Source organism: Carex rostrata, chromosome 24 (assembly GCF_964058835.1).
Source record: "Carex rostrata chromosome 24, lpCarRost1.2, whole genome shotgun sequence".
Taxonomy (NCBI): domain Eukaryota; kingdom Viridiplantae; phylum Streptophyta; class Magnoliopsida; order Poales; family Cyperaceae; genus Carex; species Carex rostrata.
Window position 1 is genome coordinate 392,704 of NC_135941.1, and position 15,244 is coordinate 407,947.

Genomic DNA, 15,244 nt, shown 5'->3' on the forward strand with positions numbered 1-15,244 from the left:
TTGCCTTGTATAATTGACTTCTCATTCATTTATAAAAAATGAAGGAAAAAGAATGACTTCTATTGGGTGCATCTACAATTGACGTTGTATAAGTTAGCTCAAACAAAACACCTAGGAGCTTGCACATATAACTCAAACCTGTGAAGCTGCGACAGAAACTAGTGAACTGTCATCCATATAGTCACAGTGAATTAGCTCAAACAAATAAATAAATCCTTTGCACATTATATACTTGCATAATGAAAACATAAAAGGGTATATTATGCAATTTTATTCCAAACTTGGAGTATGAGAAGTATCTGATAATATTGTGACATGAGGTGGAGAGGATAGGTAGGGTTTCGGTGGTAGTTCTAACTCGACTAAACTTCTCTCCAGCATTTCCAAGACTCTCTTCATTGAGGGCCGATTAGCCGGCATTGTCTGTGTGCACGACAAACCAACCATGCCCATCTTCCTTGCAATTTCTTCAGTTTCGATTGTTGCATCATAAGATTGTATTGGACCGCCTTCAGCAAGACGATCATAAAGCCAATGTGGAAAGTATTCTTGACTTGGGTTTTCAGTATTTGGTTTTGCATTCCTTCTTCCACCTACCATTTCCAGCACCACCATTCCATAGCTGTATACATCAGATTTTGTTGAAACAACCCCAAAACTTCTAGAGAAAACTTCAGGAGAAATGTATCCGATGGTTCCCCTCATCTCAGCCATTGATAGAATGCTCTCTTTTGGCGGACACAATTTTGCCAAACCAAAATCTGCAATTTTTGGGTTGAAATCTTCGTCTAACAGGATGTTCTGAGGCTTTATATCAAAATGCACAATACGTGCATTACAACCTCGGTGTAAATACTCTAAACCCCTTGCAATACCAATTGCTATTTCATATAGTTTCTCCCAACCAAGAACTGCTTTTGGATTTTCATAGTATATATAATTGTCCAGTGATCCATTTGGCATGTATTCATAAATTAGAGCATGCTTGGAGCCTTCAATACAAAAGCCTAGTAGACTAACAACATTGACATGAGAAGTTTTGTCAATGCTCTGGACCTCATTCAAAAGCTCTTCTCTACCACATGAAAAGTTGTGCAAAATTTTGACAGCAACCAAACGGCCATCCAGCAGTATTCCTCTGTATACAGTGCCAAAGCCTCCTTTACCTAGTCTATGCTGAAACGAGCCTGTAATTTTCTTTACCTCAGCATATTTGTATCTTTTTGGCGCAAAGGATCCACAATTTTCTAAAAGCATTTCAATATTTCCTTGAGGTCTGTCTTTGCTCCGTGAAATGCTTTTGGCAGAATTTTTGCTACTTCGAAGCTTTAAATATAAAATAAGGCATGCTACGATGAATGCTAAAGATCCTGCTGCTGCACCTACATTAAACCAAGTACAAGTAATCAGTATGTGTACACATTACAAACTATAGAGTGGAAATGTTTTTAATTATTTCTAGAAACTAACATATTTAATGCAAAAAGATGAAAAATTATAAATACTAAGAGGGTTGTTTGAACTGGCAAACAATTTCTTGCTTATATAACCCAGTGATGTCATTAATAGATATTATATGAAACTAAATTACCTACCACTGGTTATAATATTTTTTTTAATCTGGATCTTAATGAGAGCATGTTTGGATATTCTCAACACAGAGATCATGGCTAGGGAACTGGTCTGGCAACTGATATTATATATGCTCTTTGAAGTTCTACTAGGATCAGTTTCACTACAACCAAAGAATTTATATTTCATATCAAAGAATATTTTTTCGAGAAAAAGAGGAGAGATAAGAAACTAGGTAAAATAAATAGATTAGGAAACAATTCTTGAGAAATACTGAAATTAGCATGGTTCAACAAATATATTCAAAGATGATTAGGAAAAGGAATGGCATGAGAATAGATACCAAGCATTGTGCCGGTCTTATTAATTCAGACAGAACAAATCTGGTATCGAAAAATCTTTAATTTTCTATTATGCTACTTTCTTCATTCGTTTTGCTTTGACATTTCTTTTCTATAGTGGGCTGTAAGGTGAAGCTGGGGGGCATAGAAGTAAATTTAACCTAATATTGCTTAATTATAAAATTAAAGTTGTTTCAGAGTTTTTGGAACTATATCTAGTTTACTGAATTTTACTGAATGAGAGGTCAGGAAAAAACATGTAATGAAAAGGAATTAATAGAGAACATGCAAGCTAAATAATTTCTTACATATTATAAGTACATCTTGCTTTTTTGCTCCAACCATTTTCCCTGTAGCCCAAAGAAGCAAAATATAGATATCAATATAGAATAATGAGACATAAGCATGAAAAATTTGTTGTATCTAAGTAGCTTAAAGAAGAAACAGTTAAAATAATAGGAAACAAAATGGAGAGATCAATAAGTGGAGGGTGATTAGTACTGGTATCTGAAAATTCCAGAGTACATCAGTGTCAGAGAAGAGTTACATACCAGAAGACAAAATAAAATGTAAGCATTATGAATAAGAAACACATTATGAGCTTCAAAAAGGAAGCAAATTTAATAATCTTATTTCTGCTGCGAACCACTAAGTTGCCTCTGACAATGCTTTGACAGAAGCACCCTTGCTGAGATAGAATGTTATAGGAATATTGACAGGACAAGAGAATCACAATCCCATTATCATCAAATGAAAAACTTCCACTCAAAAGATGTATTTGGAGCTTTTCTATAACAGTTCATAGGAAAATATTTGCTAGTTGTAGCTAGAAAAGAACTTGATGTTTGTACTAAAAGATAAATACAGGTCATAATCAAAGTGTTCATGAGATTGAGTTAGAAAAGAGAATATGAGATTTCAGAAGTTAGAAACGAAATTGAGTTTGAGATCCACAAAAGGCCGCATAGTATTCCATGGGCAGCCTCTACTTAGAGGAGAAGTAGAAAAGACAGTAGACTTGGTCAAAGTCTTCTCCGGTCAACATTCGGAAACCACCATCACATTGATTTTTCTGACAACATTGAAAAGAGAATTGTTCTGTCACATTACTTTCAGTTTGAAAGCTTTTCTTAAAATTGACTTCACACTTCGCAGTTGACTAGAGGAAACAAGGTAATGAAATAGAGATAATTAAGGGTTTAGATACTGGTTTAGAATACCACAGAAAGAAAATTTATGAAGAACTGTTTATATCGGAGGGGGTATAACTGAGTTTAATATGACCTGACCTTTAGAAGAACTAAATCAGGTGATTATTTGCAACAACGTTTTCAACTTTTTTTTTGTTTAACCTGTCTCCAAACTCTTTCTCATGACTAGAAATCCAGATAAATGTAGGTGAAATATGACACTACCACTAAACTTAATCTTTGCATTTTTAAGTGAAAAAAAAAATCAGGGTGGTAGAAGAATATATAGTATAGAACCTTTGTGTGCATCCTTCACTTGCCTAATTTCAATTTTTTTGGTTTATTTTTCTTTTGGTATTCAAATAGATAGAAATTTGATTCCACCCATTGAGATATATAATTAGATGCCTATAAGAAAGCCTACATAATATACAGGATTGATAGTTGCAATGACAGTTGTGTTGTGTGGCAGCTGAGAAGAGATGCATGAAGAAAACTGAGTGCAGACAAATCCTTAAATATGCCCCCATAAAAAGAGAAGCTCCGATCTGGTTGACATAAACCCAGCAGGAAGATGCTCTTTTAGGCATTTCATCTTTTTCTTCATGCATAATTTACAAAGTAATTAAAGAAAATCTAAAAAAATAGGATGAACTGTCCATAATTTACAAAGAGATATAAGAAAATTAACAGGATAGATTGATACATAAGTAAGCTACTAACCTTTACCATCTTCAAAATTGAAAACATCTATTGAGTTTGCAAAGCAACCGGGCCGTGCTACAAGATTATCTGAGTAACTAGCTGATAGTAGAGAAAGCTCTGGACTGTCATTTTCAAATGACAAAATGTACTCAAAAGATTGATCAAGGAAGCTATGAGGCCTCGAACAATTCTTCGGAGATTTATCATCTTCATCATCAAGAGACGGCGAGTAGCTAAGTTTATAATCCTTTCCAAATATCTTGGGTGGTGATTTTATGTGATTAAGAGGGTCACATCTCACAGAAGAAAAGCTACTATTCAGTAACTCATAGTTGTCATAGTAAAAGTTATTGACAGGACTAGAAAAATTAAAATAAAGATTACCACAGCCAGATTTATTAAAAGAACTACTAAGGTAAGGATCTTGAACCGTAATGGTGTGGTTGTCATATGAGATGCTTTCCAATGGTAAGTACGAAATTTTCCATAAGAGAACTGGGATACCATTGCCACATTCAATCATTATAGAACGCAGGCAACTAGGATCCTTCATAGCATCTGATTGAAGGTAGAAAGGAGGCTTAATTTGAATAGAAGGATCACATGGAAGTGTAGTATTACATGAGTTGGAGAAGCAGAGAAGGAAGAAAACGAAAAAAAGACAAGCCAGTACTGAAGCAGCCATTAATGATGGAACCAACTGAGATATTAAGTTATAGCTATTTCTAAACTTTGGAGAAGATATGGATACAGAAATGCTATTATTGCAAGCTTATATAATGTAATTTTCCATGGATTGAGTTTGACATTGACTGGGATAGTGCAAGACAAGCAGTTAGGCCCCTACAATTATGAAAAATGCCTCCGACTTGTTTCCTCAAAAAAAAAAAAAAAAAAATGCCTCCGACTGTGCTTTAATTGACTGAAGCATCCTAGCATTTTGTACAGTTGTACGGTTATCCGTTATCCTGTTTATTTTGCAATGAAAAATGGTTGAGTAAAGGATATTGTGTGGTAAATTCGCCTCCAAATTAAAAAGAAAGGGAAATAGGTAGTGATACATTTTCTTTTTTTTCTAAAAGAAGAATAAAAATTATTCTATAACAAAGTAAATGTGCGTTGCAGTTCTCCTTACCTTTGTTCATATTTTTTATTTTTCTGCCGTAAAGATGCAAAATGCCTTCGTACCACACATTTTAGAGATGGAGATCGATATAGAGATAATAAGAGGAAAATAAAAGTGAAATTTGACCATTTCAAAAGAACAGTGGTATATTCAAAGTCCTCTAAGTCTAGAGAAGACTTTCATGTAGACTGGACAACGATACATAGACAATTAAAAACCACAGGCAATTTTCAAAGAAAAAAGGAGAATATAAGGACAATAATTGTTCGAATAATTATATGAATCCCTCCATTCCCCCCCCCCATCTCTTAAACCTCCATACACGTTTTTAAAGGTATTTTTTTTTTTTTTTCAATGTTGTTCATATTTCTCACGATCTATTATGAATTTTGCGAATCTAAAACTATGAACGTATTCTACGCAATTTTATCTTTTAAATGAGATCCATGATAACATACTTTTGGGCTCATCGTGCAAGTATTTATACCTATACTTGTAAGTATTTATCTGCTCCAATCGTGTTTAACTTCCATAAACTAACTTAACTAACTAGTTTAATTAAATTTATTCAAAACAATATGGTCTTACAAGTTTAATTAAATTCATAGGTATAAATACTTGGAAAATAATAAATTAATACTTGCAAACTAAGATATTAATACTTACATGTCTAACTTGATATGACTATATGGGGGGGAACCACTCAAACTACATGGGGAGAAAAATCATACATGTTTTTGGAGGTGCATTTTTTTTTCTTTTTTCAATGTCGTCCATATTTCTTACGATTTATGAGGAATTTTGCGAATTTAAAATCACGAACGTATTCTATGCAATTTTATTTTTTTAAATGAGATCGATGATGACATACTTTCGGGCTAATCGTCACACAAGCATTTATATCTCATCGTGCAAGTATTTATACCTATACTTGTAAGTATTTATTTTCCCAAATCGTGGACCTCGCATCTCAGCATCAACCTTCCCCAAACGTCCATGCGTCAACCTTTAATTAACAAAAATAGTTGACCATATAGGTATAAATACTTGTAATACTTGATATTAATACTTGTGTGACGACGAGTTCGAAAGTATGTCATCATGAATCTCATTTGAAAGATAAAATTGTGTAGAAGACATTTGTGGTTTTAGATTCGCAAAATTTCTTATAATTCGTGAGAAATGTGGACGAGATTGAACAAATAAAATTGGGGGAATAATGAGAGGATGAGAGTGGGGGAACAATTATCATAGCCCTTTAGAAATAAAGCTCATCGAATAGTAGTTAATACTGCTACAGCCAATGGTAAATACTTTTATTCTTTAGAATAAATATTTAACAATTGTTATTTTATTTGCTGGTCCCTCTATGATTGTTTTTGGTAGTATATGCGGGAATATTGCAGGGATGAGCCTGCAGGCACAATTATCAGCTCCCTATTTTTAAATCTCATGCTTGAGTAGATATTTACATGTTTTGGTTAATTGGTTAATTTAGTTTCCTACTAACATGATCTCCTCATTCTCTTGGTCCATACGTCCTATATGGGTCAAATAGTAGACAGCCTTTTCCAGTGGAAAGTGTTGAAGAAAATGATATTACTATTTATTGAGTTTCCTAATACCAGATCTACCCATAGGGCCAGCAGAGCAAAAACCCAACCCTGTTTTGGGGTTGTGGTGCTTTGAAGCGCGTAAGAAACCCCGTTTTGGTTTTGGGCTTGCTCCTTACCACGACCGAGCTTGCTGATGGACGGGGTGGAATATTCAAATTTTGTGCCTGAAGTGTTCCCCTGACTAATTAGGAAAAAGAAGTTGTTGAAATTATGTCGTCAGAATTCAGATAAATATTTCTCTCCGGTAAAGTTTTATTTTCGCTAATTGTTTAGGAACAATTTATGCACATTTGTCACACATAAGAGGATTTTTGTTTATGGCACAAGAAGATCAGCTCTAGCATATGAGGTTTTCAGGCCTGTGCTGATTGGTTATGGCTTTTTAATCAATTTTTCATTTTTTTTTCTGAACTGCATTCAAAATGATTAGCATTGTATGTAATATAACCTTTACTTGTTCATCCAATTATATATATTAAAAATCCATCTGTGGGGGATGAGACACAATAGGTACATGAAGTTTATGATGTGTTGTACCAGACCATAATCAACATTAATAAGCGGCACAACACGTATTAAGAAGACAGACCATTTCTAGTCTATTCAAATTTGGTTCCGCTTTCCCAAAAAAAAAACAATTATGAAAACAGTGTCAAATATAAAATTTCCAAATGTAAATGTAGCGTCAAATGTGAACTTTCCAAGAATAAACACGAATCTCAAATTTTTTTACACAAATAACATTGACAACCCATCTAAGTAGTGTTGTTTCTTTCATTTGGTGTTGGACCAGAGCATAATGGAGATGTATCTGATGGTATTGAGACATGATTCGGAGAACACATGTAAGGTTTTGGTGGCATTTTCAACTCGTCTAAACTTCTCTCCAGCATTTCCATGACTCTCTTCATTGAGGGCCGATTAGCTGGAATTGTTTGCGTGCACCACAAACCAACCATGCCCATCTTCCTTGCAATTTCTTCAGTTTCAATTGTTGCATCAGAAGATTGTATTGGATTGCCTTTAGCAAGATGATCATAAAGCCAATGTGGAAAATACTCTTGACTTGGATTTTCAATATCTGGTTTTGCATTCCTTCTTCTTCCCACCATCTCCAGCACCATCATTCCATAGCTGTATACATCAGATTTTGTTGAAACAACCCCAAAACTCCTAGAGAAAATTTCAGGAGAAATGTATCCGATGGTTCCCCTCATCTCAGCCATTGATAGAATGCTCTCTTTTGGCGGACACAATTTTGCCAAACCAAAATCTGCAATTTTTGGGTTGAAATCTTCGTCTAATAGGATGTTCTGAGGCTTTATATCAAAATGCACAATACGTGTATTACAACCTCGGTGTAAATACTCTAAACCCCTTGCAATACCAATTGCTATTTCATATAGTTTCTCCCAACCAAGAACTGCTTTTGGATTTTCATAGTATATATAATTGTCCAGTGATCCATTTGGCATGTATTCATAAATTAGAGCATGCTTGGAGCCTTCAATGCAAAAGCCTAGTAGACTAACAACATTGACATGAGAAGTTCTGCCAATGCTTACGATCTCATTCAAAAGCTCCTCTATATCACTCGAAGATTTATGCAAAATTTTGACAGCAACCAAACGACCATCCTGCAGTCTTCCTCTGTATACGGTGCCAAAACCTCCTTTACCTAGTGTATCCTGAAACGATTTTGTAATTTTCTTTAACTCTTCGTATTTGTATCTTTTTGGCGCAAACGAGCCATATTTTTCTAAGAGCATTTCAATATTTCCTTGAGGTCTGGGTTTGCTCGATAAAATGCATTTGGCACAAATGTTGCCACTTTGAAGCTTTAAATACAAAATAAGGCACGCTAAGATGAATGCTAAAGATCCTGCTGTTGTACCTACATTAAAACCAAATACAAGTAATCAGTATGTATACACATTACAAACTATAGAGTGAAAATGTTTTTAATTATTTTTAGAAGCCAACATATTTTAATGCAAAAAGATGAATAATTATAAATAATAAGAGTGTCGTTTGAACTGCAAACAATCTCTTGCATATATAACCCAGTGAAGTCACTAACAGATATTATATGAAACTAAAAATTGACAAAGAGGAAATGGTTCTAAAATGAATTGTTATTCTATTCCTTAGAAAGTTGGGCCTATATAGGCGTTACAAATTACATCCGTAACCCTATAATTCTCTATAATACCTTTCTTACCAATATAACCCTATAGTTCTACTAATGCGATAAACATACATAAATCTCAACACTCTCTCTCAAGATGGGCAAAAGATATCCATCAAACTCATCTTGTCACATAGTCTAACTAGATCCATTGAGCTAAGTCCTTTGATGAGGCAGTCAGCTACTTGATCTCCAGTAGCTACATGACTCAGCTCCAATAGCCCACTTTCCAGTTTTTCTTTTATGAAGAACCTATCGATCTCCACATGCTTGGTTCTATCATGCTGTACAGGATTGTTGGCAATGCTGATCGCTGACTTGCTATCGCACCACAACTTCATCTGAGCTCCGTGATTCACCTTGAGCTCTTCTAATAACCTCTTCAGTCACAGCATCTCAGCAACTCCTAATGCTATAGCCCTGTACTCAGCTTCTGCCGTCGATCTCGAAACAACCGGCTGCTTCTTGCTCTTCCAGGAGACCAAGTTGCCTCCTACAAACATGCAGTAGCCAGATGTTGATCTCCTGTCATCTTGGCAACTGGCCTAGTCAGAATCACAATAGCCCTCAATGTTCATGTGCCCATTCTGCCTGAAAATCAAGCCCTTCCCCGGTGCACTCTTCAGGTACCTCAGAATGTGATACACTGCATCCATATGGCCCTTCCTAGGGTCATGCATGTAGCGGCTCACCACGCTCACTGCAAATGAGATATCAGGACGAGTATGTGTCAAATAGATCAATCTGCCTACCAGTCTCTGGTACCTCTCACGATCAACTTGTTCTCCTGCCTCTGCACTTATCTTGGCCTTCACATCAATTGGAGAAACTGCAGGCCTGCACCCCAACATTCTTGTCTCTGTAAGCAAGTCTAGGACATACTTCCTTTGGGATAGAACAATCCCCTCTGCTTCGCGAGCCACCTCAATCCCAAGGAAGTACCTAAGCCTAGATCCTTCACCTCAAATTCCTTCCCCAATTTTGCCTTCAACTGTGCAATCTCCCCCTCATCATCCCCGGTAATGATCATATCATCAACGTACACAGCCAGCATAGTAATGTGACCACCACGTTGCCGAGTAAACACTGTGTGGTCGGCATTGATCTGCTGATAGCCCATGCCTACCATAGCCTTCCTGAACCTATCAAACCAGGCCCGAGGGGACTGCTTCAACCCATAGAGCAACTTCTTGAGCCTGCACACCTTACCCACTGTCTGGTTTGTGCCAAACCCTGGTGGAACCTCCATGTACACCTCCTCCAACAAATCACCATGAAGAAAGACATTCTTCACATCGAGTTGGTGTAACTGCCATCCCTCATTCACTACCATGGAAACCAGTGTCCTCACTGTGCTCATCTTCGCCACGGGTGCAAAGGTCTCATCATAGTCAATGCCATAGGTCTGACTGTACCCCTTCGCTACCAGCTGAGCCTTGTAGCGCTCAACCAGACCCTCTGGATTCTGCTTTACTATGAAGACCCACTTGCATCCAACAGCCTTCTTGCCTGGTGGCAGCGACACAAGTTCCCAGGTTTTGTTCTTGCAAAGGGCACTGAGCTCTTCTAACATGGCTGCTTTCCACTTCGGATCTCCTTTAGTAACCTGCCAACACTTAGGGATAGAGACAGTGTCTAATGATACAATGAACGCTCTATGTACCGGTGATATGTGTGAGTAAGAGACAAACTAAGCAATCTCATGCGGAAAACCATATCGGTCAGGAGGAATGCCCGCATTCTTGCGAGTAGTCTTTCTTACTGATAGGGGAGTGGGAGGAGTAGAGAGAGGAATCATAGCACATGTGTATTCTGAGTCTAAGGTGGACGGTGTAAGTGTCTCAGGAGTCGGAGTAGGCAGGGACAAGGGACTTGGCACAGGTGGCACTGTAGACACGGCTCCCTCACTCTGCTTATTTCTTCTCACATACACCTCACAGTATCTTGACTCCCCCTGAGCCTGAGTTCTACCACCTTCGAGCCTATTCCTCTCAACTTTAGGCTCACCCACAGCCGAATCCTCCCTTTGCGGCTCAACCCTTGTCGAATCCTCCTTTTCCGGCTCAACCCTAGCCGAATCCTCCTTTTCTGGCTCAACCCTAGTCGAATCCATCAGTGGGCAAGGAATACCACCCACACTCACTATCCTCCTCTCACCATCACTACTACTCTCCCTCTCTCGCCTCATACCTCCTGTATCGAGCGAGTTTCCAAATGGTGATGTAGTCTCTGAGGAGTAATAAGGTTCGAGCTCGCGAAATGTAACATCCATACTCACAAACAATCTCCTCTCTACTGGACTCCAGCACACATAACCCTTTTGAGTACCAGAGTAACCCACAAAAATGCATTTCACCGCTCTGGGATCCAACTTTCCCACTGTTGGTCTGTTGTCTTTCACAAAGCACACACATCCAAATACCTTTGGAGAAAGAATACCCCCATTATCTCCTTTCAACATCACACACGGAGTTTGCCAGTTCAACACTCTAGATGGCATTCTGTTGATCAATTGTGCGGCTGTCATGACTGCTTGTCCCCACAAATGTTTTGGAACATTCATGGAGATCATCATGCACCGGGCTACCTCCAACAAGTGTCTATTCTTCCTCTCTGCCACTCCATTTTGTGCTGGTGTGTAAGGGCACGTGGTCTGATGATGTATCCCATGAACTGACAAATACTCCTCGAATGCCTTGTTTGTATATTCGGTCCCATTATCGGATCTCAGTGCCTTCACCATAGCACCGAACTGAGTCTGAGCCGCCTTATGGAAATCCTTGAAGCAAGTACATCACTCTTGTTTTTCATCAAGTACAACCATGTGACACGAGAATAACAATCGATGAAAGTCTCAAAAAATCTATACCCATTTATCGAAGTTGTTGAGCAAGGCCCCCACACATCTGAGTGTACCAGATCAAAGGCATGAGAACTCCTACGAACTCCTTGTGTGCTTCCCAAACTCACATCCGTCACACACAAGTTTCTGTTTGTCAGCCTTCTCATACTTTGATGGAAACAAACGTTCCAGTAGGCTGAAGGAAGAGTGCCCCATCCGCCGATGAATCAGAAGCAACTCATCCTCCACACTCACCCCAGATCCTCCTGCCCCCACTCTATCGACCACAGATGCCAGCGCTGTGTCCATCCCTTTTCTATCCATGTACCACAACCCATCACGCCATGTGCCAGTCCCTAGTATCCGACCTGTCCCCTTTTCCTGAAAGACCATCTTCGGAATATCAAAGGTCATAATGCATTTCTGCTCACGAATAATAGCACTAATGGACACCAGGTTTACGGGAAAGGAAGGAGCATGCAACACATTTGTCAGAGTCACTGAATCGGTACACCTCACAGTACCCTTACCAACCACGGGCCGGACAGTACCATCGGCTATCTGAATGCTATCTGGGACTGCTAGGTGAGTATAGGAAGAAAACTCCCTAACAGCACCAATCACATGGCGAGATGCAACAGAGTCTACTATCCAATCTGGTGACCTAGTAGTGGGTTTAGAGGCAAGAGCAAATGTGTCAGCGACCACACTCTTCCCCTCACTTGCTCCTTTCTGCCTCCTCCTGACTATCTCCAAGATCAGATCCTCCTCGGAAAACCCCACAATAGCTTCTTTCGCTTCCTTTGCAACCATCAGATTTGCCCGGTTGCTTCCTCTTTCACTTTGTTGGCCCCCACGAACTCCAGACTGCCCCCTCTCACCTGCATCTCACTTAGGTGACTTAGGACAAGTCTGTTTCAAGTGACCTACCTCACCGCATATGTAACACCGTCGAGGCTCGCCTCTGAATCCTGTGTCACCTGTGTGACCTGAGTTGGAGACCGCTAGTGCTGACTTCACCTCTGGAAGTCCTGCTGCCCCAGCCTGTAGCCTAATCCGGCTCCCCCCCTTCGAGTCTCATGTCAATAGGTGACAGGTCAACATTCTGCCTCTTTGGCTTGCTCTCAACAGGAGCTTGGCACATGGCCAACGCTCGCACCACCAAAGCAGCCATCTCATCAGGGGTCAGCTTCGCGCAGGCCTTTGTGAATGCATTCTCGGTCACCTCATTCCCGGTCTTCTCCCCTGACATTGATCCGACTCAGATCTACGCCTCACGTATCGATCTTTAGTCCGAATCTCTTCTACTACTCTCTTAGACCCGATCTCGCATCTTCAAGACGGATCTAAACCATCTCCCCCTTTCTTTCTCTTCCTCTTGTCCCGATCTTGATTTAGCGCATCAAGACTCGAGCTTAAACCCAATCAAACCCAACCAAGAACTCGCTTCTCGGGTACCGTGGGATTTAGGCCTCCCACGCCGGCCAAATCAACACTCGGAACCTACCTTTGGTGGCTGGCCGGCCCTAGAAGTGGTGGCACGGCCTAGAAAAGAGGAAAAAACAGCCAAAGAGAAGAGAAAGAAAAGATGGCTGGTGGTCAAGGCGGAGCTACAGTGCTGCTCGGCCAAGAGAAAGGGAAGGCAGAGCAGAGAGAGAGAGGAGCAGCGGATCTAGAGCTGGACGGCGGATCTAGGTCAGAGAAGCCTAGATCATGGCAATGGCGGTAGAACTAGGGCGGGGTGGAGCTCGGCGGCCGGACGGAGCTCAGGCCGTGACCAGGAGGGTCAGGCGACCTGAACGGAGAGAGGCGGAGCTCAGGCAGTCGGGCGGAGCTGGGCGGAGGTGGCTCTGCCTTGAATCTGTGAAATCGCGGTTACTGTAGCGCTACAGTAGCAATTTTAGGGTTTCATTTTTTTCATCTCTCATACCAAATTGACTTCGTTTTTTTCAGCTCTCATACCAAATTGACAAAGAGGAAATGGTTCTAAAATGAATTGTTATTCTATTGCTTAGAAAGTTGGGCCTATATAGGCGTTACAAATTACATCCGTAACCCTATAATTCTCTATAATACCTTTCTTACCAATATAACCCTATAGTTCTACTAATGCGATAAACATACATAAATCTCAACAAATCTCAACACTAAATTACCTACCACTGGTTATAATATTTTTTTATCTAGATCTTAATGAGAGCATGTTTGGATATTCTCAACACAGAGATCATGGCTAGGGAACTGGTCTGGCAGCTGATATTATATATACTCTTTTAAGTTCTACTGGGATCAGTTTCACTTTAACCAAAGAATTTATATTTCATATCAAAGAATATATGTTCGACAAAAAGAGGTGAGATAAGAAACTAGGCAAAATAAATAGATTAGGAAACAATTCTTGAGAAATACTGAAATTAGCATGGTTCAACAAATATTCAAAGATGATTAGGAAAAGGAATATCATAAGATTAGATACAAGCGATCTCCCATTTCACCTCCACTCAACTCCATTTTCACTTTTTGTAGATCTCATTTGAGTCATTTCCAATACAACAGCTCCCCTCTCTCTTGGTACTACCTCCTCGAGCGAAGAGGATAATGAAAGAGGGGAGGAACCGGAGACGAGCAGAGATGACCAGAGCTGAAAATGTGGTATGGTCGGAGCTCGGAGCGTAGAGTCCCATCTTGGTCAGAGCATGATGGTGAGTAGATCCGGTTGTCGTCAGAGCGCTATGGCAGTCGAGAAAGCGAATCCGATCTTGGAGCGAGAGGGTAGATATTAGTGCCGAGCGGTGCCGAATGGAGCCAAGAGTGTGGTAACGTCGGAGCTTGGAGTGCAGAGTTTTCATCTCGACCGGAGTGTGATGGTGAGTAGATCCTATCGTCATTGAAACGCGACGGCGATCGAAGAAACGAATCCGGTCGTGAAGCGAGATTGAAAGTAAATTCTAAAATTGAGTATAAATGTAAATATTTATTTTTATGTTATATGAGGAGATAGAATTTAGAATTTTGTAAATAATTTTTTTTTGTCAATATATTTGTTAGTGGTAGTTTTAACCACTGACCATCAAAAAAATCAAAAAAATAGATACAAGCATTGTACCAGTCTTATTAATTCAGACAGAACAAATCTGGTATCGAAAAAGCTTTAATTTTCTATTATGCTACTTTCTTCATTCGTTTTGCTTTAACATTTCTTTTCTATAGTGGGCTGTAAGGTGAAGCTGGGGGGCATAGAAGTGAATTTAACCTAATATTGCTTAATTATAAAATTAAAGTTGTTTCAGAGTTTTTGGAACCATACCTGGTTTACTGAATTTAACTGACTGAAAGGTCAGGAAAAAACATGTAATGAAAATGAATTAATAGAGAACATGCAAGCTAAATAATTTCTTACATATTATAAGTACATCTTGCTTTTTTGCTCCAACCATTTTCCCTGTAGCGCAAAGAAGCAAAATATAGATATTAATAGAGAATAATGAGACATAAGCATGAAAATTTTGCTGTATTAACAAATAAAAAGGAGAAAAAAGAAGCATGTATCTAAGTAGCTTAAAGAAGAAATAGTTAAAATAATAGGAAACAAAATGGAGAAATCAATAAGTGGAGGGTGATTAGTACTGGAATCTGAAAAGTCCAGAGTACATCAGTGTCAGAG

The 15,244-nt window shown here is 39.1% G+C and overlaps 2 protein-coding genes across 2 annotated transcripts in view; both read right to left on the bottom strand.

The window, feature by feature from the left end:
- Positions 1–15,244, bottom strand: part of LOC144575994 (uncharacterized) — a 17,316-nt gene continuing 2,072 nt past the window's right edge. The window contains exons 2-9 of the mRNA XM_078326265.1: positions 14,981–15,022; positions 7,307–8,444; positions 6,560–6,731; positions 6,445–6,500; positions 5,860–5,940; positions 3,827–4,566; positions 2,222–2,263; positions 1–1,382 (exon numbers count right to left, since the gene is read on the bottom strand). Coding sequence (XP_078182391.1) covers positions 271–1,382; positions 2,222–2,263; positions 3,827–4,566; positions 5,860–5,940; positions 6,445–6,500; positions 6,560–6,731; positions 7,307–8,444; positions 14,981–15,022 — 3,383 coding nt within the window. The 3' untranslated portion in view covers positions 1–270. The remainder of the gene's footprint in view (positions 1,383–2,221; positions 2,264–3,826; positions 4,567–5,859; positions 5,941–6,444; positions 6,501–6,559; positions 6,732–7,306; positions 8,445–14,980; positions 15,023–15,244) is intronic.
- The window catches only part of LOC144575513 (LEAF RUST 10 DISEASE-RESISTANCE LOCUS RECEPTOR-LIKE PROTEIN KINASE-like 1.2), a 26,516-nt gene continuing 12,941 nt past the window's right edge, over positions 1,670–15,244 (bottom strand). Inside the window, exon 3 of the transcript XR_013518457.1 lies at positions 1,670–1,707. The gene's annotated coding sequence lies outside the window, so the exon portion shown is untranslated. The remainder of the gene's footprint in view (positions 1,708–15,244) is intronic.